Raw genomic sequence first — 26,182 nt, forward strand, 5'->3', positions numbered from 1 at the left:
GATGTACTTGCTTGACCAGCTCTTTTTCCAGTGACATAAGAGGTGGGAGAACAACTGTTGCTTGACTTGTTTCACAATGCCAAGAGCACCTCTGCCTTGCTGACATCATATACAGTATTATTCCCAGGTTTACGTGTGGACTCACTGCTGTCAGAGCTGTGTGCTTATAACTACACAAATTTTAAGTAAAAATAGACATGAAGTGTCTTGTCTATGTTCTTGATGCTAAAGAGAAGGAATACAGATACAGACAGTAAGTCAGCAAAACTGCGTCTCTTCCCCTGGTTCCCAGAGGTGACTGGCATGGTCAGCAGCCCTCCCTCTAGCCCCCTCCCACTCGTCCTCCCGCATCCTCTTGCCGTTTCTACCCTGCTTGCGAAGGAGGAGTGCGAGTGAGCAAGGAAGAGGCAGGGCACATCAGCTGTGGGAGTGGAACTCAGACAGCAGGCAAAGAATACAAACACACACATTGACATGCACACGCACACACATGCTCAGTCAGCGTAAGTGACACAAGTGCTGGCTCCATTCAGCACTGAGTAGACTGACTCACAGCTATCCATTAGCCAGCATGCCGCATAGAAAGAGGAGTTTCACTTTTGGAGCCTATGGGGGGTAAGAATGAAAATCCTATTGATTCCTAGATCACTCATTCATCTTCACAGAGATGGATATCATGTGTGAATGTATGTGTGCTTGTGTGTCTGTTTCTAGCACCTGCTTTGATGACTCTGCACATTCTGTGTCTGTATTGGTGCTTGCATGTCTGTGCTGCTGGTGCTCTGGAATCCTGTCATTTAAAAAAAGCAAACAAAAAACAGCTTTTGTCATAAATGTCCTGCTTATTAGTTTGATATCTTTCTATTCCATCCGATACTAATGCTGTTGTTGTTTCGTGGTCATTTGTTAAGGTATTAGGGTAACTGTTCACAGTAATGGCGAGGTAAAATCAGGTGACAAAAGCTATAAGGTGACAAAATCAATATGTTAAGATTCAAGTTACTAATTCTATCTATTCCTGTGAATCCATGCTGTTGTAATTGTGCACTATGTTTTTTTCTGTATGAGACTGATTTATTTTCATGTTCGCCTTTGATGTGATATTTTATTGTTTGTCTATGAGGAAAGAAATATGTGCAGTACACTTGAGTGTTTGTCACTGGGCACTTATGTCCGCAGTGTATTTATTTGGCCCACTTGAGCTTTTACAGGACACTGGGCAGTAGAGTCAGCCAAGAATGTTTTTAGTGGTCAAAGAGCAGGTGCCCCAGTGCAACTGGATGCCTGACAGTGAAAGCGTTGTGTGTGTGTGTGTGTGTGTGTGTGCGTGTGTGTGTTTTGAGTATCTTCAAGAAAGTAGAAAACTAGCTGGGACAGTTGCTGCTAGGCTGAGCAATGTATCAATTTTAGCGAGTGGCTGCAATGACAACATCAGCATGTTTGGCTGTTGGCCATTCAGAGGAGGTATGTTTTCAGGGCCTTATCTCGGCCTCCAGGAGCCCCAAGGACTGCAGTCTCCAGGTGTCCTATACTTTGTAGCTTAGCACTGCTTTTTGCTGAATTTGAATGTTCAGTGAGTTGCAAGCTGTGATTTTCCTCTAAGTGAGCTGTTACTAGTGGAAGGGTCAAACGTGTTGATCCACACAACCATATCATATTACCAGTTGTAAATATTTAAACTAGCTGTAGTTTTGTTTTTTTTCTTCAATTTCAGGTACATGATAGCTGACCTATGATGTGGGGAGGTTAGCCCGATTTGCAGTGTATTTGTCAAACCAACAAGTTAGTTTCATTTAAATTTTCACACAAATTTGAATTTTAATGTTAGAAAACACTCCTCATAAAACAGAAATCTCATGTTTTTTGTTTTTTTAGGTCTGTTTTTGCGTTTATGCATCACGGTCTGCTACTGCTGCTGTTTAGAGCTGTTCTTACCAACTGTCAAGTATCACTAGTGTGTTCAGTAATGAGCACATTAAGATTTGACACATCCCAGTGAGAAGGTAATGGGGTAGAAAAGCAGCACAGAAGTGAAGATTATGCTTTATTCTAAGTCTTTTCACTCTCTGTTTTTCATTTTCAAAAGAGAAAAAAATTAAAGGAGGAACAGATACTTTTTGGTTTAAATATTTGGTCCCACAACTCTCCCAACTTCTTTTATGAAACTTGGGCAAGAGGCTAAAACCTAATGTAATATAACAAAACCTCATATAGGAGTAAAATCGCAAATTCTAGTCTATACATTTCATTAAGTGTTAAAGCATAATTGTAGCCCTGCCCACTCCATTAGAGGACATCTAACTGTTCCCTAATTGGTGCATCTCTTGTTATTTTCAGTTAATAGCTAGTGTAGTTAGTTTTTGAGGGAGCGCACAGCTGGTCAGATAAACCTATAAAGATGTGAAATGTGTCTATATATCATTCTACATGTGTACAAAATAAAACACTACAAAGTCAAACCGTTTACACTAACCTTTTGCTGTAAGGAGTTCTGGTTCTTAACAAGTAGGCTGATATGTTTGCACTCGTTTTCCCCAGTTTGTCACACTCATAGAGTGGAGCATGGATTGAAGGCAGTGAGAAATGTAGACCTGCTCTTGGTATAAAGCGAAGCGTGTGCTTTTTCTGGTTAGCGTTGTGTTTGAATGCACTGGCATTTCAATAGGTCAGGGTGATTGCTAACATTAGGGAGTAATCTGTAAGACACTCTCATCCCTGCATCCCGTCGACATTCACTTAGGTGAACATGATCCCTCAGTTTTCAGCAGATTATTCTTTCTTTGACACAGCATGCTCATAATTTTAGAATTATGGTAGGTTATGGCACCCACTTTCTTTCTCTAAATTTCTTTTACTGAATACAGAAATTACCAGACTTTCATATGCTTTAATGTGACCTTTAATGTGAGTTTTTGGAAGTATTCCTTAGTACTGTTACACACAGGACATATGTTATATGTTACATATACATATGTTTCTGTGTGTATCTCACAGAGATAAACACAGAGCCGTGACTTGTTAAATGAACTGAATGCTCTCCCAATAAACCCATTGACAGCTTTAGGCAGCCTAAACAATGATGCTGTATGTGGAAGTGTCCCATTGAAAGACTGGAAGAATACTTCTCAATCCTGTTCAAAAACAGCTGAATGGAAAGACAGGCACTGTTTTGCAATCTGAGCAGGCCTCAGTTGCAGTACATATTCTCTGGTCAGCTGATTTGAAACTGCCATTTCTTCAAGTAAACAAGCCCACATACCCTTTGGAAAAAATGTTGTTTCACAGTGTGAGATAAAATACTTCACAATAACAGCATGATTAGCAATCAGTTCTGGTTCAGCAGATGAAGCTAGAGCTGGCATCATCAAAGAATCTACCATAACCTTCAAGCATATTGTTATTGAAGTGGTCTGAGAGGGAAGTAGACACCTGCACCTCATCTGGGGTCAGTTTTTAGTTCTTAGAAGATCTAGTCTGTGAGTGAAAACGTTGAGCAGTCATGTCTTTTCTAAAAACAACAGGTAAACAGTGTAAAGTATAATAATGCAGATGTGTCGGCTGATCATGTGCTGATCTCCCCGCTCATCTTGTTTTCTCTTCCTGTTTCAGCTTTAACATAAAAAGGGTTTATTTTAATGAAAGTAGCTGTTTTTCATACTTTGTGCTTCTTAAAAGAAAGAAACAGCGGCTTTTATCGCTGGTTTTTGATGATCAATTGTCTAAAGCATGTTATTTCAATTTTAACCGTGAACAATGAGAAGACAGTGTAGAGGAGCTGATTTTGTTTGATGAAAAAAGATGATTACACTGCAAGATAGAGATACTTGAGAGCAGGAGGCCATTCAAGTACCGAAAGGGCAGTGGCAAAACAAATAGGAGCTGCAAGGCAACCAGAGGGCTCTTCAGTGCCTGTGTTCTCATATCACCTTGCATATTTACTCTGACATTCTCATTCACATCCACAATGACGAGCCATCTGCGGAGAACAAGAGGGAGGGAAGAGACTGACAGAAGCAGTGTTAATTAACTAATGTTCACAACGTTACCACCAAACTTCAACTTATTAAAAGACCAAGTTCAAACAGGTATGCTGCTGCATCTTAGCCCACTGAAGGTTCTTATCTATATCAGATATTATGACATCCTTATGTTGCCTAACAACCAGCTGCAAATGGGCTAAAATGACCCATGTGTACCGTTGATGCACCATTTTCATTTCATGAAAATGACATCTGATTCATATCCTTAAAACTTGGATTATATGTCATATATTATGACACCATTATGTTGCCTGACAACCACCTCGGAACATAATAAATTTTTATAAGCTTAAAAAAAGAACCTGTAACATCAGGCGTGTACTGGTCGATTAAAGAAACAGCTGGAAAGGATCTAATTTTTCTGTTAATTGTGTTAAATCTGAACCTAAAGGTTATCTGAAGTACATGCAGGGCTACAAGAGTTGACCAAATCTGATTGTTGTGATTTTTGGCATAGATACTTATGCGCTCTTTATGTAATCAGTACAGCTACTCCAACATGATGTAACTAAAATATAACTGAGAGAAACACAGAACACCACACTACAACTATGTGAAATTAAAGATAACTGAACAAGTCTGCTATACTTGACTGGTAAATAAAAGGCTTGTCATGTGTTTTGTTTGTGTGGTAGATGTGCTAAATATTTCGCTACCAATGTGTCTGTTTTCACATACACTGTATCTAACTGTACTGTAGCTAAATGGGGACATTCAGCCACTTTGCGCTGATTAACGTGGGCTGAATGAGCCCATTGACATGAGCTCATTCAGCCCACGCGGGGCTGAGATACAGTACAGTGTCTAGATCTGGTCACGTTCATCATTGTTTAACAGTGTTTCCCATCACTACCCTAGCTGTTATTTCTGCTTAATGCCTTGTGCATCTCACTGAGTATATTTTTGAGTCCACTTCATACTTCCACTTCAGTTGTATATAAGAATACTGTATGTCCTTGTGTAGGTTTTAAGGGCAGAAAGACCTTATTCAGAATAAAGTGAATAGGCTCACATTCTGCATTCATCCAGTCATCCACGTTTCTTTAGTTTTGGTGGATAAATAGGGGCATTTTGCTTAAGTGGAACACACTTTGCTACAGACTGAAATCTCTCCAAAACTTTTTGATGCATTTTCCCAAAGTTTTGAAAAGACATTCATGTTATTTATGAAGCCTTTGGTAAGCCCCCAGCTTTTTATTTTTTATCTTGGCAACAAAGGAATGAAATGAAATTTGCTACACCCTCAGGATGAATAGTATTTATGTTAACATCAGCTGATGGCAGTTAACCTCAATACCAGCCCTAATCAGCCAATTGCTCAGCTGACACCCTTCCAACTGGTAAATCTCATATAGAGTGCGCTATTTAAGTTGCTTTAGAGTCCTTCCAGTCGCTGCACTTTAATAGTAACTCTCCAGCTGCTCTCCCTGCTTCAGGCCCCTCATGTCTGCAGATGGCTGTGTAGCCAGGTGTAATCTCCTCTCTGAAATAATGTTAATCGAATATAGCCTTAGTTATATTCGCTGACTTTATCTAAAAGGGCATTTGAAAAGTGAAGCTAGTGCAGAAGTGCTGTAAACATGTATTCTTCCCAGTGGCCTGAAGAGGCTGATTTTTCTAGATACAAATGAAATCTGCTTATGTAAAAGTCTATGTGATAATAAAACCTTGCTAAGCTCTGTCCTCATGAGTTTTAATTGCAAGATTCATTTAATACAGCTACATCACTATGGTCCCTGTCAGAATCACAATGAACCAAATAGCAAGACTTTCTTTTAAAAAGCAAGTTTTGGGTTGTTTTTTTTGCTACCACATGAGCAAACAGTAGTCCTGGGTTTCTTAGTCACACCCACACCTGACTAATCACTTTGGGTTTCAAAGTATCAAGAGTGCAACTGTCAAACAGCAGCACATTAATCACAGTGGATATCAACCATTTAGTACAGTCTGTGGTTATACTCAGTATTTACTGCAACTAATCAAATGTTACCCTGCAATCACGTTAGCAAGGTGTCGTCTTTATTCAACCAATAATAGGATAAGATGGTTAAGATTTGTGGCCTTTTCACTTCTGTTTTAATTGGAGATTATTAAGCGAATACTGTCAACGACTTCAGTTATTCCGAACTCCTGCAGGGTGAACTGGGCGTAACACTGCCCATGACTCCATTAGAATTTACTGCAGCCATAGGGAATTAGAATAATTTCTGTGTAAGCTGGAATCACTGGGATCATGTTTTTTTAGCATTAGTTGAAACAACATCTGTTCCTACAAATGACTCTTGTTTAAAATGTGCGTTTGAAGGTACTGACTAACAGCACTGGCCTTATTCTTTATCATTATGCGTTCATTCCCTTAGAACATTAATCCCAGAGCTATTTTCCAGTTTCTTTTCTATCAGTATGTTGTTCCTGTTGTTTTTCTGCTGGTGACAACTACTGTTGGGATGTTTGTGCTTGACCCCTATCTTCATTATGTTAAATTTACAGTGCATCTCATATTTAAGATACAGAATTAAAATGGGAAGAACATGCTAATGCAGCAGATTTGTAGCTGAACAACAAACTTCTTTGCTTTAAGCTGGATTTCCTCCAGTCTAACTCCTGAGCCTTGTCTGCTGACCTACTTGCCACCAGCAGTGTTGCTGACTTTTATATACATACATACACCACTGGCTTAAGTTAATTCTTTGTAAAGAAGTGATGGAAATGTTTAAAAGTTTAGCCAGAGATGAGAAGAAATTGCAAGCTGTAGTTAAACTCAGATTAAGTTGAATTAACCAATTGTTGAGTGTGACAGCCGCTGACACAGTGATGACCTCGGGTTTCTGAGACCCGCCTTGAGACTCCTTCATCCCTCCTTGGTGTTTGTTTCCATGGTAACCCATTTGTGTGTATGATACCTAGCTGAAAGCATACAGGAAACATTAAAAATATATATTTGCTTGTATCTGGCTCTGACCTGAGCTTTAATTCATGTCTGTGCTGTGATGGGCTGTGAAATTCACTAGTTAATCTCTCTCTCTCTCTCTTTTTATTTTAGAAAATCAAATCAAAACAAGGCTATCCACAGTCTTTTCACAGTGAGATTTGAATGTGCAAAATATGACTCATGATACAAAAATGCATTAGCGCAGCCATATTTATTATAGTCCACTTTCGTCCTCTCTAACGGTGACAGAATATTTTTTGTTTTGCTGTTACGGCTGGGATTTTTTTCACCACTGACTGTTGTCTTGCCCGGTACATCTTTACTTTATTTTATTTACACACAGTCTTGTACAGTTAATAGAAATGTGATTTTCAATAGTGTTATACCGTATGCATAACAAATAATAGCATTTTGAATTGCTATGAGTGTAATAATGTTAGTATGTTCAGTCAGTTGGAGACTTAAGAAGATCAGATTCAGTTTTCCTTGTTTCCTGTCTAAACCCTAACAGCTCAGAGTCTTTGGTGTAAAGCAAAATCCCTACAGAATCTATCCCATCATATTCTTTCCAGCACAGTACAGCAAAAAACATGTTAATTTCATAATCAGTCGGTTTGACGTGTCTGTCATTCCTCTGTCCCGGTTGGTCTGTAGGAGGTCCAAGCTGCTGGTTGCCATGTTTTGTGGTCGAGCTAAGGTGAAGTTTGATTTTCAAATGTTCTGTATTTGTTTTGGACTCTCTGGTTCGGAACCTTTTTCCAATAATCTCGACACACCCTGGTTGATTTCATTTTATGGGAATTCCATGAAACCTGAGAACCTGGGTGAGCAGCACAGGATGAGGTTGAGGAAAATGTTATTCTTAGTGATGCAGCACATACGAAAACAACTTTAGCCGCTTCACAAGAGCACAGCCGATGGCTCATGAGCCCTATTCTTCTCTCCTAAGAACCAGTATGAATTCCATTTAAGATGGAGCGCTGATTTATCTACAGACACGTGTCTGTTAGGCTCGGTGAAATCAACACTGGTGGTAGATTTGAGATAAAACGGCACCACAAATTCCATCTGGGTGCCATTATCCGTCACTTGAAGGCCTGGGGCTGAAAATGATGAGTGATCTTCTGCACTGAGGGGAATCAGGCGAGAACCTACTGTAACAACACAAGTCTGTTGATTCGTGACTCCACAGTGCAATGAACAAACAAACCCCCCCAGGGCTTGTTTCCTCTCAGTAAGGCAGTTTTCTAAGAAGGAGGAAGCTTTAGGCTTTCATTTAGTTTTTGAGAACTTCTCATAAACAAAAGAAGAAGTAAGATTTTTCTTTTTAAACCCTTGGTCCTTAAGTTACCTCATTGGGGATTTTTTGGTAATCAATGAAATGAAGAGATCTTTTTATATGAATGGAAACTGGACTTCCTTCCCCAGAATGATTTCTGAGCTCTATGCTTGTGATTTTTGGCCTATGACTCTTAGTATGACATGTTTAATCAGTCTTTTCCCTTTTTACAAGACTTAAATATCTCAAACTGATGGATTATCATAAATTTACTGTTAGTGCAACATGTCTATATGCTGCTGAATGGTTATGATACTGTACTGAGCCATTCATTTTTTCCTAAATATGAAGAATAAAACTAGTAATATGTATGCACTTATCTAGTAATATAACAGTTTAACTAATATAGCGCATGTAATGAGTTTGACTTTACAGTGCCACCATCTGGTCAAAATGTGTATATTTCTAATGCTATTCAACAATATCTGCTACAGCTCTAATATTCTCCTCACCTTCAGCTGAAGTTTGTAGTTAGTGTTAAATGCTAAGTGGCAACCTGAGGCATTACACATTATCAGAGCGAACATGGTCAAAATGCTAAAAATGCCCATCTACAGCTTCACAAGGGTAGCTACTGTGGCATGGTCGTTTTCTGTGTGCTTTTCTGTTTTTCAGAGAGCAAGAGTCACTTTCCAGAAATGCTCGCTCCTCCGGGTGTTGCTGTGCCATGCACACTAATCATCTCCACGGAAGGATGAGTAAGAGTTCTAAACCATGGTGGCCTTATTGGCAGATACAGAGTGAGAGCAGGCAGAGACCCAGCTTGGGGTTTCGGGATGTCTCCTTTCTATCTCATGAGAGACACAGTCAGAAAGGAGGGGGAAATCAATCGCATTATTGGCTCATTTGTATTTAATTTACACCGTCAGGTGGTGTATCATCTTTAGCACTGCTCAGGAAAGCATGTAAGATAACATATTATATAAAAAAGGTATTCTTGCTTACTCTTTTCTAACCACACAAGAGGAATATCTGCAGCTTACTCACCAGAACCAAATATTCACCTTTTAGACACTTAAACGCTGCAGCCCAAGAAAAGCTGTAGTTTTTTGTTTGTGATGTTTTCAGAGTAGAAGTAATTGGTCTTTTTTGTGTGTGTCTTGTGATTTAAATCTTGCCACATGGCCTTGATTATCATGATGAATATCTTTCTGTCTGATGAGCAGAGCAAGCCCAGTTTGTTATTAATTGCACGTTAGGATTAACCTTCTGCTGCACGCACAGTGCCATCTTTTGGCAAAAACGGGTTTCTACATTCTCATCCCCGGAGTTCCCAACCCTGCGTCATCTGGTTATTGTTTCCAGTGATTACTCCTGCTTAAATCTGTTTATCCAGAGTATGTAAGGACAGATGATAGTTTATTTTGGAGTGACAATGTGCACTGAGCCTGAAAGTGTCGATTTAAACTGAAACATGATTCACTTTGTCTCAGAAAACACCAGACTAATAATCATTCCTTCATTCTGGGAAATGATGCTTTAACAGATGGCAGGAGTTATTTCAGGGTAACCCAGCTTGATGCATAATCAACCTCTTTCACTTCATTGAACTTTTTTTTTAAGTGCACTTTAAATTAATCTGAGTAAACTTGCAGGAAGGCAAATGAATGGAAACTACATGTACCTGTTACTAGGTGTTATATTCCTCTTTGTTTTTAGACTTAATTATTAAGTCTAAAAACATTTCTAATTTATAATTATTTGATATAAAGTTAAAAAATATATCAAATGTACTTGTTTTTAGGAAATGCCGACATAAGCACATTAAATTAAACATATTTATTTGGGACTGTAACAGCTGCTGTTTGTTTTTGTTTTTCAGAGTGGACAAGACATTCTCCAAGGCCAGAAGCTTATGGTACGTGTTCCTTCTGTAATAAATGACATTCCTTTTGTTTCAATAAGCAAACACAGCCAATTAAAGTTAGAAATCTTAAAGCTTTCTTCTGTTGATGATCAATGTCATTGACTCACACCACCTTTGTAATTTTTAAATGTGCGAATCAATGCAGTGAGTAGAGTTAAGTAAGATGAATGAGCCTGTAAAAGTTAGAGCAGATGGGCAGCGGCGGGGAAACAGATACCCAGTCCGCCCTGCCATCTCTGCAGTGCTGGCAAGGTTGGAGTGCTGCTGCGAGTGGCACATGGAGAGAGGCAGGGATCTGAGCATGCACACCTCCTGCCACTGCAGATACACGGCACCATTTCTGAAAGCTTTTAGGTGTGGTGGCATGAGTGTCTGGCCCTCGTCCCCCTCTGTCTGAATGCAGCACATTAAACAGTGCTCCACCATAGTATCATCCTGCCTTCCCTCTGGAATACAAATGCAGGAGGATATCTTTTACCAGCCAGGCCTGCATTACTCAGCAGTGGCTGAGCTTGTTTGCACAGGCTGTCGTCCAGCCATCAGCTGCTGCTGCCTGAGACAGAATGATTGCACCTCTTTGTAAAGAAGAAGAGTAAACTCCGGACCAAAATAAAGATGAAGAGGAGGATCTAAAACAGGACACAAAAGCAGCACTGGAGATAAAAGACTTCTGGGCGTGAAGAGGAGGGAAGGAGGGGGAAGCAACTGACTGGATGAGGTGACGCTGCAAATAGAAAATGTGGGGCCTGCATTAGAAAGCCTAGATACGATAATACAAGTTCATCAGTCATACTCGTTTTTTGGCAATCTTCTTCAAATCAGGGAATAATTCAGCACTGCTTGAAAAATTTGGTGCAAGTGTTTAAAGCTACTTTACATTAAGATCGCTGGTTATACCCAGCGGGGCAGATCATCTTTTATCAGCAACATTGGCGTTGCCTGGATAAAGCAACTGTGAAAGTGCCATCTGACAATCTTTTTTTTGAAATCGACAAGCACTGACAGTTCATGCATCCAACTGTATGTTGGACATGGCTGGAAATCTGAACTGTAAACTGTAAAAAAAAACTGGCAGCAAAACTTTAACAGAACTCAGCAAAATGCCGTGCTCACCTTTCCGAATCGGAAGGCCAAGAAAACTCTGGTGAGTTTCTGATTTACTTGACTTTAGATAATGCTGATAAGAACTGCATGATTCCCCAGCCGTTTGGGAAACAGATTTTAATATTCATACACAGGATTATCTTTGTTATCCTTCTGTTGTATTCATACTGTTTACAATATAGATCCAATGATTAGGTAGAATATTCTGTAATTCATGACAGGAGAGCTGACCGGATGCATTTAATATCACTAAGTCTTAAGATGAAGTCTTTCCACACTTGCTGCTGATTAAATCTTAAATGATCATCTTTCATCTGGTCATTGTGGGTCATACACAATAAGCTCATGATCCTCAAACCCAGTTTCCACACTCTGCAGGGGAGGCTTGTAATTGGTGATAATCCTGCCTTGCTAAGCTCCCTCGATGGGACGCAATGGGAGAGAAGGGTTAGTGTGGATAATGGCTATACTGAGATGTTGTATAAGAGTATCTCTCCTCTCTCGACTGAGCACATGTGAACATACATCCAAGTAAAAAGTGCACTCTGCTCTCCTGTCCCTGGAGCAGCATGGGTTATTGTAGCAGGCTGTGGGTTGTATAACTCGCTGCCCATTCTTTAAAACAAACCACAGATCCCACTCTCTCATCCATGCTTCAGCTCACCTGACCTTCATGCTGGACAGGTCTGCACTTTTGAACCACCCTTAGGTGCCACTTTTACTAGCAAGAAAAAAAAATCAAGCTAGAGAGCACTGGTCTTTGCTTGAAACGTGGAAAGAAACAAAATGAGTCTTTTATTCTTGCCCATTAAACAAGCTTTGTTTCTTGCAAAAACAGTCTTTAAATGCATCTCTTAGATTGATAAGCTTTTCACACTCATCAGCTATAGGGCAAAGCTTTATCTGCATTCTCTATAAATCTGAATTTAACATGAACATGAAAGGGATAAAATTACATTTACATATTTTTGCTCCGGCTTGCAGTGCCGTTTATTCATATAGATTGTTTCAGTGTGAGAGCTATTAGCCATAAAGATGTCTGTCTTCTCTGAATATAGTAAAACTAAATGGCATTTTCCATCCCTCCCTTATATTGCACCAAGAGAACAAAATACAGAATAAAAAAACAACAACAATAACAACTCAGCAGCCATGTCTTATGACCTAGTTCCTAAAAAAAAAATCTATAAACCTTGTTGTAAGCAGTTCCATGTAGGAACTACTATTTTCTCTATCCTGTACTACAATTGCCAGCTGTATCAGTGTGCAAATGTACATGTGATGGGAGGCTCATGGTAGTCATTGGGTGAGGGGATGTAAACAGTCTCTGATAAATTATAATGTAGTTCAGGAGACATAAAGTAGTGCCTACATGAGACTACTTGCAACAAGGTTTCAAGATGATTTTGAGTTTTTTATAAAATAAAACATTTTATAAAAAGGGGCAACTTAATCTAAAACAGTCTAGATCAATAAATAGCATAAATTAAAGATAGGAAAAATGTATATATTTGATTTCAAGCTGCCCTCTTGAAATCTATAAGATGATTTTTTTCAGTATGTGAAACATGATATGCAACTTGCAGAAGTTTGATTCTCGAGCTTGAGGATTTTTATATAATAATTTAATGCTCTGTATTTTTTGACCTGTTTGTTGAAGTTACTTTGTAAGCAAACTATATTAGACTTAAATTATCATTTCAATATGAGTATTTCATATGCATATTTAACAAAACGATGGAGCCTTGTTGTGTGTTTGTTGTCTTTTGGTTCCCTTATTGTTAGCCCTCTGGTGGCCAAAGTTAGTAGTGCATCGTTTTGGCACTTAATGAGCCCGTAAGTCAGGTAAACAAGTGTACTTGATGGGCATCTGTGGATGTTTTCCCCCGCGGTGATCAAATCTGCTTTTTACTGTTTTATTCATTTCTTCCTTTCTGCTGAATGACCTTGCTATATATTTCCAATTGTTTGATGTGAGTTCCTATTCTATTTTTATGATGCTTTCTAAATCCTAGGCCTATTTCATCCCTGCTGTCTTTTTGGGGGAGGTTAGCTTGTAAACAGTTAAGAGGTGTCATTGTAAACACTCCTCTGTTTGTGTACACTGATTTCCCAAGAGATGTCGCTCCTCATCATCGTCTGACTGTCTCCTTTGCACATGCGCTCACCGCTGCATTGTGAAAACGGTCTCGGTGTCAGCTTGCTTGTGCACGCTCATCCATGTATGTCAAGCCGAGTCGTCTGGAAAAGCAGACATACTGGGAGAGCAAACTGTCAAGGCTGATCAGACCTGACTGTTTCTCTGTGTGTCTCCTTCTGTCTGACCTAATATAGCACCGAAGTGACAAGCTCACCCCTGTTTCGAACCACCTCAATAATCCAATTCCTAAAATGTCATCCACCATCCAGGCCCAGCAGAAGATGTCTTATAAAAACATAAAGCTCAGAACGCAGCCGGCTGCTGAAGGTTGAGACGAGTCCCAGGCAACTTTGACTTGACATTTCCCGTTTTGCTTTATCTGATTCGTTGAGATTTTCAGTACTTAGTTATTCCTCCAGCGATTTTAAAGTTCACTTATTTGCTTGCAAGTTGCTTTGCTACAGTCACACTGTGTAAGACAGGAGTTTAGGTATGAAAATGGCAGGAAAGGTTTTAAAGATGTGGGGCCTGTTTATTGACAGATGTCATGCAGAAATGATGAGCTAAGCCAGTGGGAGGAGGAGGCTGACTCAAGGCTTTTCTATTCTCTTCCTTCCTTCTTCCTTTTCTTTCCCAGGCCTAACAAATCTTGCATGATCGGAAGTTTTGCGAACAAATTCCTGATTGATAGGATATTTGTGCACAGATAAAACCGTATGAAGTTAGGTGTCATGGACTACACTAGTAACTCCAATACGTCAAGCACAAAAGAGCATAAAAGGACACTAGAGTGACCTTCTGTTGTAGAAAAGGCACATCTGCCTGATTGTGATTTCCCAGAGGGCTTGTTTCTAAGGAAATCTGCACAGTGACATTGTTAGAGATAAGGAAGCTGAAAATCAGGACTCATTGGTAGAGAGAACATCCTTTATTCAATACCACCTGCCATACCTGGCCTTTTATTGCTAACTGAATAGGGCTAGCTATGAGGGAAAGTGTAGACTCAAGAGAAAGAGCCTCCTCGTGCATTAGATTCCACAGACATTTTATTTCCAGATTTATTTCGTCTGTAGCTTTTGATTTAACAAAGGTTTTGAACCTTATATATATATATATATATATATATATATATATACATACATATATATATATATTTTTTTTTTTTACCACCATTTGTGTTCTAGTTTCTTATTAGGAACTGCTGATTAGGATTTCCTTATCTGCCTTTTTGTATAAAAGGTCTTTTAGAGGAACAGTTCCCTGGGGAATGGAAAGCTTCTCAGACTTATCTGCTTTTTAAATTTTGCCCAGTATTTGCTTGGCACCAGAAACCGGTTCGCAAAACAGATTAGGGAAATTCATATGTTTATTTTTGTTACTTCCTTCTGGCACACAGATTAAGACACAAAGCTGACTCATAAGATCGTTTGAATTATGTTACATATTTTTTTAACATAACCTCCAGCAAAATAACATATTTTTTTCCAAGCAAGTCAGAAAGTCAGATCTTTTCATCTGGAAAAATTGCCTCTGAGTGAGAAATGACTTTACACCAGAGATAATCATCCTGCCATTTGTTTGAGTAGTTCAAATCAGTTTAAGGGGGTTGGGGAGGGTGTCCTTGGGAACACAGCCATTTCCAAGGACTGTTTGTGTTGTAATTCCTTGTGTCTCTGGCTGTTGGAGGACTTGTGTGTGCATTTGAGCAGGTCAAGTTACTTCTGTGCTGTACTACTCTTCTTTATCATCAGTGTTATATTGATATATAAGAAACAATATATCACGGCAGAATGTGGTTGTTGGGTCTGTGTCATACATTTATATGGATATAAATTTACAAAGACGTATGGTGCAGCTGATAAATGACTTGTGCTGTGAGATTGTAAACTGTGTGCACAAATTAAATGAGATCAAACCTCTGGCTTTAACTATTGTCATCACAAAAAGACACGTTGTATATTATCTGCTGTGTACCAAGCAGCAGTTCAGCAAACTTGTGAAGATACAGGAATATATAATCAAAAAGAACTGAGCTTATGTTTCCCTCAAGCTTTTTGCAAATACCAAAAATATAGCATAACAGCAGGTTTTTAAAATAAATAATTGGTGTCTTTTACATTTTAAAGTAAAAGTCTTAGTAGCCTTAGTAGCTTCTCAGTCTTCCATGTCATGGTATTCTGGCATTGAAGGCAAATACACATCTTTTTTAGATTTCACCACTCACCCAAAAGGCTTCTTCACTTCTAAAAAACTGATGAAAATACCCAGATATTTAGACTCTAGCAGTATTAAACTGCGGGTGTGGCTCAGCTTTAGAACTGAAGAAGCCTTTTGAACGACATATGAAATGTATTTAAGAATCCAAGAAGGAACTCCAGCTGCCTAACCCTACCCCAAGGGAAACACACTGTCCTTCAACAAGACAACTTATAATTGCATAAGGATAAAATTGCAGAGCTGCGTAAGGACTTAAGGACCATGTACAGGATTATGCCTCAGGAACAGAGTGTAACTCCTGTGTTTTCTCTTCGCTTATTTTTGTGTTCATTTGTGACCTTTAACTTTTAGGTTTTGACTTTTATGTCTTTAGTTTTATTTCAGTCTGAGTACCCCCAAACTACTTCGTTATATCCCAGAAACAGTTGTGGTTTGGGTTACAGTAGAGCTTATTACAACATTAACCACATTAGAAGATTCTCCTTCATTTTCTGGGTTAACAGGATGACTCGTCCACACAGTTAATGACACATGAGACAATTTGACTAAATGTTTTTGTCAACCATCACAAACAAATGTAATTCATGAGAAAATCTGTTTGTCTTGAAATACATTTAGAGTAGGACGGGTTTTTTTGTTTTTTTTACATGCTCAGTATTTTTTATAACACAGTATGCTCTGTGTTGGTTCAAAGATACTATAATATCTGAATCCAACATTAATATAGCAGCAAGCAGCTATTTGCTCATTAGATACTTAATGGAGCATCTTTCACAGAAAATGATGTCACACTGTTCTGTTTTTTTGCTGTTTTATGTTTTTATGGCCGACTCATCCATATGTGCATGTTAGTGGATCTGAGTTAATGTGAGTACCTGGAAATGTGTTGGCATTCACCAAATTTATAAAGATACTAAGGTTGACCTCTTACAGCACATTTGGAAAGTAAGACAGCAAAGCTTAGTGTGAGAGTTTCTGCTGTTGTTTTGTTATTCTCCTCTGCTCTCTGTTCCATCCTAGGGATGTATTATGAAACCAGATTATTGGCTTAGAGGGCTATGTTGAGCTTAAAGTCAGAGTTTCCTGTGTCACCAAAGTAGCTTTCCTTTTATCTGACTATATCACTGCGGTAACTTATGCTGAACATGTGTTTAAATCTAAAAACAGCTGGAAAACCTTTTCGCGGATTCTTTCATTTACAGCATGTTTTAATTGCAACATATATTATCTACTGGGGCAATATATTTTATATAAACATCATCATAGGAGTTTGCATGTATTAATTTAATGAAGCAGAAAATGGATAGCTATCATTCCTAATTCTAATCTGCTGCTAATTCTCTTTTACACTGCTAGAGTTGCAGAACACAACACACCAAAATCACCTGTTCAAGCAGCAAAATGCTCAAAACTTCACTTTGACAACAAACTAAAACAATTTCTACGTGTCCTTAGGCTCAAACATTAGGCTATGGTACAGTAACATGTAATGTTTCAGAGCTCTAATGTGCACCTAGACCTTAGAAATAAACAGCGGCACAGAGAGCCAAACTTGGCAATAAAGCTGTTAACTTGAATTAGAATGTTTATTTTACCACTCTGTGCAACAAGGTGCAAGATTAACAATTTTCTGCAGCATTAATCTTATCATCATCATCTGATAATGTCTGATTGGAGCAGGCTGCGCTCATGGGGATCGTTTCATGTGGAAGAGTCACACGACCTTGCAAAGGGCCCGTGGTTTTTGTGAGCCTGAAGCAGAAAGCGTGGCTTAACAGACAAAGTCGTTAGCTACCGTTCTGCTAACCACGTTCTCTAACTGTTGTTTTAAGTTTTGTTGAGCAAGCTAACACAGAGAAAGCCTGGCTGAGCTGAACTTTGTTTGTAGTATACCCCTCTAGTGTGGAAGTAGAGGAAAGGCAAGGTTGAAGTTAAGAAGTGGAGTGAAAATACTTCTCAACAAGCATGATTTATGATGTCAATAATAATAATCTAAAAGGAAACAACCTAATACTTGACAAAAAAACAAACAAAAAAACACCTCCCTACTTCATTTGTCACTCAAAAAACAAAAAAAGAAAAACAGCTATTAGCCCTTGCCCTTTTTTGTGAGTTGCAAATGAAGTAAGGAGGTGTGGCTCACGCTGGCCGAAGACGGGAGTGCTCTAATGAAACATCCAGCTCTGAATGTTGTATACGCACATCACCTTTAAGAAAGACTATGTTATTATTATAATTAGGTCATATTTACTGTTTACTCTTCATCTAACTGGGACACTTAAGCACAAAGAGTTTCATGTCAGGAGAGAATAACAACTTGAATAAGCTTACATCTCATAGCAGCTTTATTCCCCCACCCTCTAATATAACCTCATTACCCACTTAAAATGCTGTATAATTATCGAACCGCATCACAATCATAGTCACAGTAGGGTTCTGTTGAGGTATACTGCAGAGATATCATTATAGCGATGGAAAGTTTCCTCAAAGTTGAGTTGCACTTGGCACTCCTACTTTGCCTTGCAAACAAATTATGTGCTTGATTAAACAGCCAATTTGTTTAAGAGTGATGGGAGGCAGGGTTTAACATATCCAAAAACAGCACGAGAACACTCCGACATTGTGCCGCTGAAGGATTTCTGATAGACTTTGATTCTCAGATTTTGGATTTAATATTATATCACAACAACTGATTCTTACAAGACGCCACATGGGAGACTAGGACTATTATGGAGGTGCGCACCATTATAATATATTTCTTTGCAGCCCTCCATAACAGTCCCAGTTTCTCATGTGGCCACTTGGGAAAATTCATTGCCCGCTTCTGTTTTACCAGTTAACACAGCTGATGGAGTAAAACATTTGACATAATTCACCACTGAACACACTGAACTGTATTATATATTTAATATTAATATCTATGTAGACAGTCTGTTGGAGATATGCCTTCAGTTATTCGTTCAGTGCTGTACTTCTTACAGCTCAGTGCTGTTTACAGTCCCTGCCCGCCCTCCTGTTCTACCCCCCCTGAGGTCGACCACCACTAATTAAATTGCAACCTGTGGGAGACATAGTTGTTATGCATAAATAACAATTAATTCAAATTTCCGAAGAGCAGCCATCTTGCCTGCTGGAGACCTCAGACGTGTAACTGATGTGAAATGCTTCTGTGATTAAACCTTTAGCTAGCCTTTTAGGTCACTAGCAGGTCACACGTTGCCTCCCACACACATCATACAGATTACATTCTTAGCTGCTTGCAGGGCATACTTTGCTAAGCATGGTGATGCACATTTAAATTATAAGAAGTTTAATATTTTGTTGTATAAATAGAAATGTTAATAGAATAATGAAACCTGCATCAGGAATAATGAACCTCCTGTGGGATTTACAGGATTCACTTAGCTCTGGGATTATTTGATTTTATGTCTCAAAGGATTTTGGATTATTATCAAACTCTTCTTGGTTGAAAAATAGCTCAAAGTGAGATTGGAAGAGAGAGGGCGTGGAAGATGAGGACATTTTTTAGCGCAGCAGCAATTCTCAGAGGATATGATATGGGGGTAGGAGAGCAGTGACCACAGGCCATTTCAGCGGCTAATGGGATGGGAATCTATTGCAGTTTGGGTCAGTTACAGGGTATTTACTGATTCTGCTGAGGATGCTGAAGCAGAAAAGATGCAGTCAATTTAAAAACAACTATCACTGTCCACAGCAGATTTTTTTTTTTAAAAAAAGCTCTTTGTGGCTATAAATTTTTTCCAGTTCTACTATTTTCTTTGTCAGTATTTGGTGTTCAATTATGTCTCAAGCTGTCATTGTAAATGCATATGCCCTTCATCTGATTGAAATCTGATCGAATAATCTGTGTTAACTTCATGGTAATCAGATTTTAAGCGGGGCATTTAAGCAGTATCTGCTCTTATCGGATAATTCGCAACAAAGCTGTCACATTCCACATTTTCATTTTTTTTTAACCTACACCCCAGGTCACTGGGACCTTTAAAAAAAAGAACCAGATTTTCTTCACTTAAGCGTTAAGAAGAGAAAGAGATATTAGTGTCACAGTTCGAAAGAGCATCTCAGCAGATTATTGGTAATCTGGACATTTTTCAAAGTTTGTATTAATGATATAATAGACTTCGCTCTTTTCTCTTTTTTTAACCCAAGAAGCTTTTCGAGTTGAGAGGATTATTTGTTTTTATCACAATACACAGCTCTTAATGGTTCACAGTATGATGAATGTGCTGTAATCCTTTATTATCTCTTCATGTCTGACACACACACATACGCACACACCGTTTGGTAGTTCAGGTTTACACTTTGAAAAGCTAAGTAATGGAACAATAGATTGACACTCCTTTGCATTAAAGTATTATTTAGCAGGGATTTATCTGTCTATTGGTGACATTAGTCGGAGGTCTGCTGGGAACTGTGGATGTCAGCTAAGTGACGGAAACGCACATGTATCTGGGGATTAAATGAGACTCATTACAGTAATTAAAAACCTTTCCACACATGTTTTCTCATCCTGCACAATGAGTGTTGGGGGAGGCTACGATGTCTGTTCATCTCTGGGTGCTTAATGTTGAACATAATCACCTTGTTCATGTCCTATGATAATGAACATGAATGTGCATGTGGGTGGGTTTTTTTTCATGTGTAGCTTACGTTGGTTGCCACAGCAACAGCCCGAGCAGGCTTGTGAGGCAGTGTGGGGATTGAAGACAACCCCCTTTACCCTAAAAATCTATGCTTTCTCTTTTTGACTGCAGACTTCAGTAGTTCTCAGTTGAATGGGAGGGGGGGTCTCCTTCTTTGGAAGGGGGATAAGGGAGATTGTAAGTGGTATTGGTTGGGGGGTTGGTGGGTGTTAGTGTCGAGTGTAGGTTTTGGAGTATCGGGTTGTGTGTGAGAGCTGCAGAGCGGACAAAGAGGGTGGAGATGGAGGAAGTGGCAACTAAAGCGTGCACGTGTGTGTGTGACTGGGTGGGAGGAGGGAGAGTGAGGGAGGAGAATCGGAGAGGATGCTCACTGGGAGTGTGCGATAGTCTAAAGAGCTGAGCGTGAGGCCAGCAGGTGAACGACTGATGAGAATCAGCGAGTGATCGGGCTGGAGCTGGAGAATTAAGAATAATAAGAGCGAGAGAGTGAGAGAGAGAGAAAAGTACGAGGGAGAGAGAAGCTTAACTCTGGAAGGAGCGTGGACGGTGAGTTATCCGTCCGAGTGCCGGTCACTGGCTTGACTTCCCGGGGAGCGCCAAGTGTACAGCTGCCACACCACTGTGTGAGTAAGTTTCCTGCTCTGCTCCATGCAGGACATCAGTTTGCTCAGATGACACACAGGGACTTCTTCACACGGCTGATTTTTGTGCTGCATTGCCAACCAGCTGGGGTGTGTTATGTAATTTGTTGTGGTGTTGGGATAAGGCTGTGGCTTTATGCTGCAAACTGATCCGCAGGACGGCTTACATGGTAGTCCTACATAGAACCGAGCAGGTGTCCGCGAGCAGCAGCATGTTATTTGTGCTGCCTCACATGCTTATGATGAAGGACAAGTTCGTGCTGGACATTTGTTGGACTTTACCCTCATGCATGTTTTTGTGATACTTTTCTGGAGTGGTGTATGCATATTATAAATTCCCAGTACACTGTCTTTTGTAGAATAATAATGTGTGCACAATATGACTCCTATAGGGAGACATGCTTCTAGTATTACCTAGATTTTCTTTGGGACTATACATTTTGCTTAAACCATTCATTCATTTTGCATAATTAAATATGTGTGTGTGTGTGTGTGTGTGTGTGTGTGTGTGTGTGTGTGTGTGTCCTGACGATCTATTGAGCATTAGTTCTAATTAAGAGTTCAGGACAGCTGATGCCTTTTCCTATATTGTTCTCCCTTGGGAGAGCTCTTCGTGTGAGCCTGTTGAGAAAGAGCTTAGAAATATTCCAGTTTCATTTGCTGCAGGACTTTTCTTGATTGAAGACTCACTTGTTGTGTAATAGCAGGGCGGCAGCAGGGTGTACTAATGATTCATGCTCTGTTTTCTTCACCTAAATTTGAATGTGAGTGCTCTCAGGGCATGTGAAACCCGATTTCCATCTCAGCCAGTGTCCCTCTTGAGCAGCTCCGACCTCAGCATCCGACCATCCGCTGCAGCTCCATACATTCACTCAGATAACTGAATACTTTGTCAGCACAGTCAGCAACATTATCTCTTTGAGAAATAACAATTTTTTTAAAGAGTGTTCCATTTTGTCCCCTGGAGTTGTTGAGGGCGTAGAGTAATACTTCTCTGCTTGCGGAGTGTCTTGCCTTTCGGCTGCTGGGGTACGCCGCACCCTGAACATATTTCATCGTAGCTGCCGTATCCTACTTTAATAATCGTCGGCAGACATACACATAATTCATGATATTATCGCTGATTCGTGATCAGTTCAGATGTTCTTCTGTGATGATTAATCGCTGTACGCATATGAAAGAGACTGAAATAAATTGCAGAAATTTAAAGGCTGCTGTGGAAACTGACCAGTTGTCGGTGTCAATACAGCACCATATTCATCAGAGGTATTGATCAGTCATCATGCTGAGAGAAAGCTGTTCTGGTAGAGATATTGAGTTTAGAACAAAAGATGTGTCACATTAGTATTGTTCAGTGTGTCGTTCTTCTGGATTAGAGATGCTTTTGTTTTGATAAATGTGAAAGTATTGGTCTTGTTCCCTGAGACCCCTGAGGTGTCTGTGAGGTAGATTGTGTGATAAAAGAAAAGGTGAAATCTTTTGGAAGTTATTGTTTCTTATACCATAAACAGCAAAGAAATCATGGGGTTTGTGTCAGATGTAACTTAGCTATAAAATTTGATACTGTTCAACAGATTTCAACCGCGATGACTATGACGCTGCAGATCAAACAAACCAGTTGGAAAACAGGATTTTGAAATTTAATATCAATTAAAAACTGATGTATTGTTACTTTCTGATGTAAATTAGACCTTATTTTGTTGTCAGGTTGGAATGTGCTTCACTTAAAGAGCAATGTAACAGTAACCTAATTTCAAAAAGGTGACTTTACACCACTACAAGTACCTCGTACACTCCATACGACTTTTTTTTTCTTGCCTAAAGAGATCAACAACATTTCCTGAGGCATTACCTTTTGTTGTCCTCTTGCTTGATCTCAAACTGGGTGACCTTTTCTGACCGAATCTTCTCTTCCATCTATCTGATTTTAGGAAACAAGATGGGAGTGACCCCCGAATTTCTGCAACTCTAGAGCCCCAGCTGCTCCAGCCTAAGCTCCCATTCACTGCCTCACCATTTCAAAAGGTAGGACTGGGGAAATTGAGTTTGCACTTTGACTGCTGACCTATATTAAAGACCTCTGTGTGACCCCCTCGTTCTTTGATCTTTTTAACGTGTCTCAGCTGATCTTGTCTCCACACTTGCTTTTGTCTGGATGCACTTGCTCAGTGTTCTTGTGATGTGTTAGACCCAGTTTCATGGCGTGTTACTTTGATTTCTATCCTTGCTTTCTTTTGTGTAACTTGTGGTATTAAAGCACACAGAGCTCTGTGTCTGGATGATTATGTTTGACTGATTCAATTAATAGAAATCTATTTTTAGAAGGAAATTGTCAGCCGAATGCTGACCATTTTTAAATTGAAGCCTAACAAGCCTGATTCCATCAGAGCAAACAAATCAAAGCCTGAATGAGTCATTTTTAAATCAAAACACTAGCTTCTTCATGCCCATCATCATCCATGAGGTGTAACCTAATTGGAATGTCAATTATGCATGATAACACTGAGTGGGGCTCAATTATTACACAGTTGTTTTATGCTTTCCTGAGCCTTGCTTATTTTCCTCTGGGTTTTCATAAGGCTAAGCTTCAGTGTGAAGATTTGTGCTCTTCCATTTCTTTAATGCCTGCGGTTTATTAGCTGTCATGTCATTTTCAGATTCATCACATTCAGCTTGCCTCCTGTTCACTAAAGCATTTTTTTGCCTTTATGAATCAGCTATACTAGAACTGATATTCTTTCTTTCAGCAAAAATGGTTTGAGGAAATACTAAATTGCTGTTATTGAAGGTGTAGGGAAAAGGGCCAAAAGTGAAAATGAAATAGGAGGAAATAATTTCAATAAATCTGTTTAGACTGTCACGTCCGTAGCAAATCTATTTTGCTGTCAGAATCTTTATGCTTACCTTTAGCACTTCTGTGATTGATGTGAAAACCTGGCAGAGATATTTTGGGATCTTAGAAACTGAATAGCTCCTAGCTCCTCGGTGATTAAACGACAGGAACAGTGTCACTCGTGTCGGATTGCTTTCAAAAGATCCCTCGCACTTTGGAACGGGCTTACAGTTCTCACAATCTGCCTTCATCTGGGGAAAGCAGGGAGAGTAGGAAGAGAAAGGGATTAAGAATTCAGGAATTCAGAGATTGGATTGCTGAAACCATCATTCCTTATCCTTGCAGCATGCACCATCTGTAGGTAAAACAGACTTACCAGTTAGTCGAACATTTAGTTTGACACTTACACATTTAAGGATAGCAACTCCCTTTTTGCACATTTTAATTGAGGAGAAAGTAGAAAAAGGGAAAGCATGGAAAGAGTTTTAGGGACAGCGTGGTAATGTGGTGTGCTGTAGTACAACAAGGGCTCAGTGGAGCAAGACTCCGAGGAGTGTATCACTTTAATTAGAGCCCTGCGAAAAGCAGGTCAATCTGCAATTAACCCCATCAGCTCTTATGGCCATTGCCTGATTCAAACTGAACTGTCCTATTAATAATCTTGCAGATTTCTTAGAGATGTAATGCAAAACTCTAAAAGTGATAGTTTTCAAATTTTGGTGGCAGAAACGGCCGAGATAAAAAAATAAATAAAAAAACCCTAACTGAAACATCCTACTCACCAGAACCGTAGTGCTTAAAGAAATAAGTGTATTAGTATACCAAAACCAAGAGTTGAAATAATCATGAACTGTTGTCCACTGCTCTTGGAAAGGGTTGCATGAGTAATTGTGGGTGAGCTTTCTAATGAAAACATGTTTATGTCATTTACAACCTTTTTTACTGATTTGTTACACCAGTCAGGGTGACTTTTTACAGAGCTCTGTAAATTTGAGATGTCAGGAAATATCTTTAATGGCCCTGGAATGAAAATGCAGAACAAAGAACCAGACTTCATGTGAATTTCACATTCACGTGTATCCATCTGATCCACTTCATGGAGCTGGTTGAAGTTTTAATGAGCTCTGCGAGGATGTACGGCGTTGCAGCTGATAAGTCAAGAGGAGCAAGAGGAAGCCATGCGTGTTTAATTTGTCTCTTGTCATAATGGCGATCCTATTAGCTCTCATAATGAAAGGTCTGAGCTCTACACCTGCACTGTGTGTGCTAGCTTGGCTCCCTGGGGATCCCCTCATCGCCTCCTCTTTGTCAATTTCTGCAGAAATGAGATGTCTTGTTTTTCATCAAAAGATTGTTCCTTTTTATTACTTTCATTCTACCATTGGTTTGCATAGTTTTCTAACATCTACTTTATGCTATATCCTGATTCTAGTGTAATAGGTGATCTGTAAACAGGACATAGTTGCAGCTGTTGTCTGTGACCGTAGAACGGTTGGACTCCACCTCTTGCCACCTGTCAGCCTAAGCCAGGATACAGATAGTAGTAAAGACAGAGGTGGTTGGTATAAAATTTGGAGTTCTTCCTGCAATGCTTTTGAGAGATAGAGAGCGACAAAGAGGGATCAGCAGAAGGCTAGACACCTCCAGCTTCAGTCAGAGGATTACTTCTCAGCTTTAAGCAATAGCAGGTTTGCCTGCAACCTGAGACATAAACTTGCAGATAATCTTGTATGCTCAGAGCACACACTGGGAGAGTCTGTGGATCTTGTCACCAACTTTGTCTGATCCAACACTTTGTCAGTGATGCTTGCAAACAGCGGCGATGCAGCTAGGATTTTGCCATTTCAGAAAGGCACAGCAGTCATGAAGCGTTTAATCCAAATCTGCTGAAGTCAGTGACACTGGGACATCTTTGAAGCTGCAGGACTTTTTGTCAAGGAGAATTAAAAATGGCTAAAAATATTGACAAACACAACTATGCTCCAATGGTGACAAAGACACACTGGAAGAAACCCAGCAATGTAAGTAGCTTTATTTTAGGAACATGCTGCATACAAAACATCAACAAATGACAGACAAAGTGGAGAGGACGCCTTTAAGTTAAGGCACAGACAGTCACTCCAAACTAATGACATATCTATCTATATATCTATATCTATATCTATATCTATAACAAATGACAGACAAAGTGGAGAGGACGCCTTTAAGTTAAGGCACAGACAGTCACTCCAAACTAATGACATATCTATCTATATATCTATATCTATATCTATATCTATATCTATATATATATATATATATATATATATATATATAAATAGATAGATATATGAGAGAGAGAGACATTTATAGCACACTTGTTTTTGTTCAAGCCCAAAGATAATATCTAGCAAAGCATTGCAGGT

General features: G+C 39.4%; 1 protein-coding gene across 11 annotated transcripts in view; it reads left to right on the forward strand.

Moving 5' to 3' along the window:
- rap1gapa (RAP1 GTPase activating protein a) overlaps nt 1–26,182 on the forward strand; it is a 53,266-nt gene that overhangs the window by 10,613 nt on the left and 16,471 nt on the right. For 2 of the 11 annotated variants that reach the window (XM_014336267.2, XM_042224295.1), the window contains exons 1-2: nt 10,188–11,322; nt 22,876–22,969. In XM_014336267.2, coding sequence (XP_014191753.1) covers nt 11,279–11,322; nt 22,876–22,969 — 138 coding nt within the window. In that variant the 5' untranslated portion in view covers nt 10,188–11,278. The other 9 variants (XM_014336265.2, XM_014336264.2, XM_014336266.2 and 6 more) reach the window with 9 other exon arrangements.

The sequence above is a fragment of the Haplochromis burtoni genome, unplaced genomic scaffold (genome assembly GCF_018398535.1).
Source record: "Haplochromis burtoni strain Fernald_Lab_line unplaced genomic scaffold, NCSU_Asbu1 Contig_134, whole genome shotgun sequence".
Taxonomy (NCBI): Eukaryota; Metazoa; Chordata; class Actinopteri; order Cichliformes; family Cichlidae; genus Haplochromis; species Haplochromis burtoni.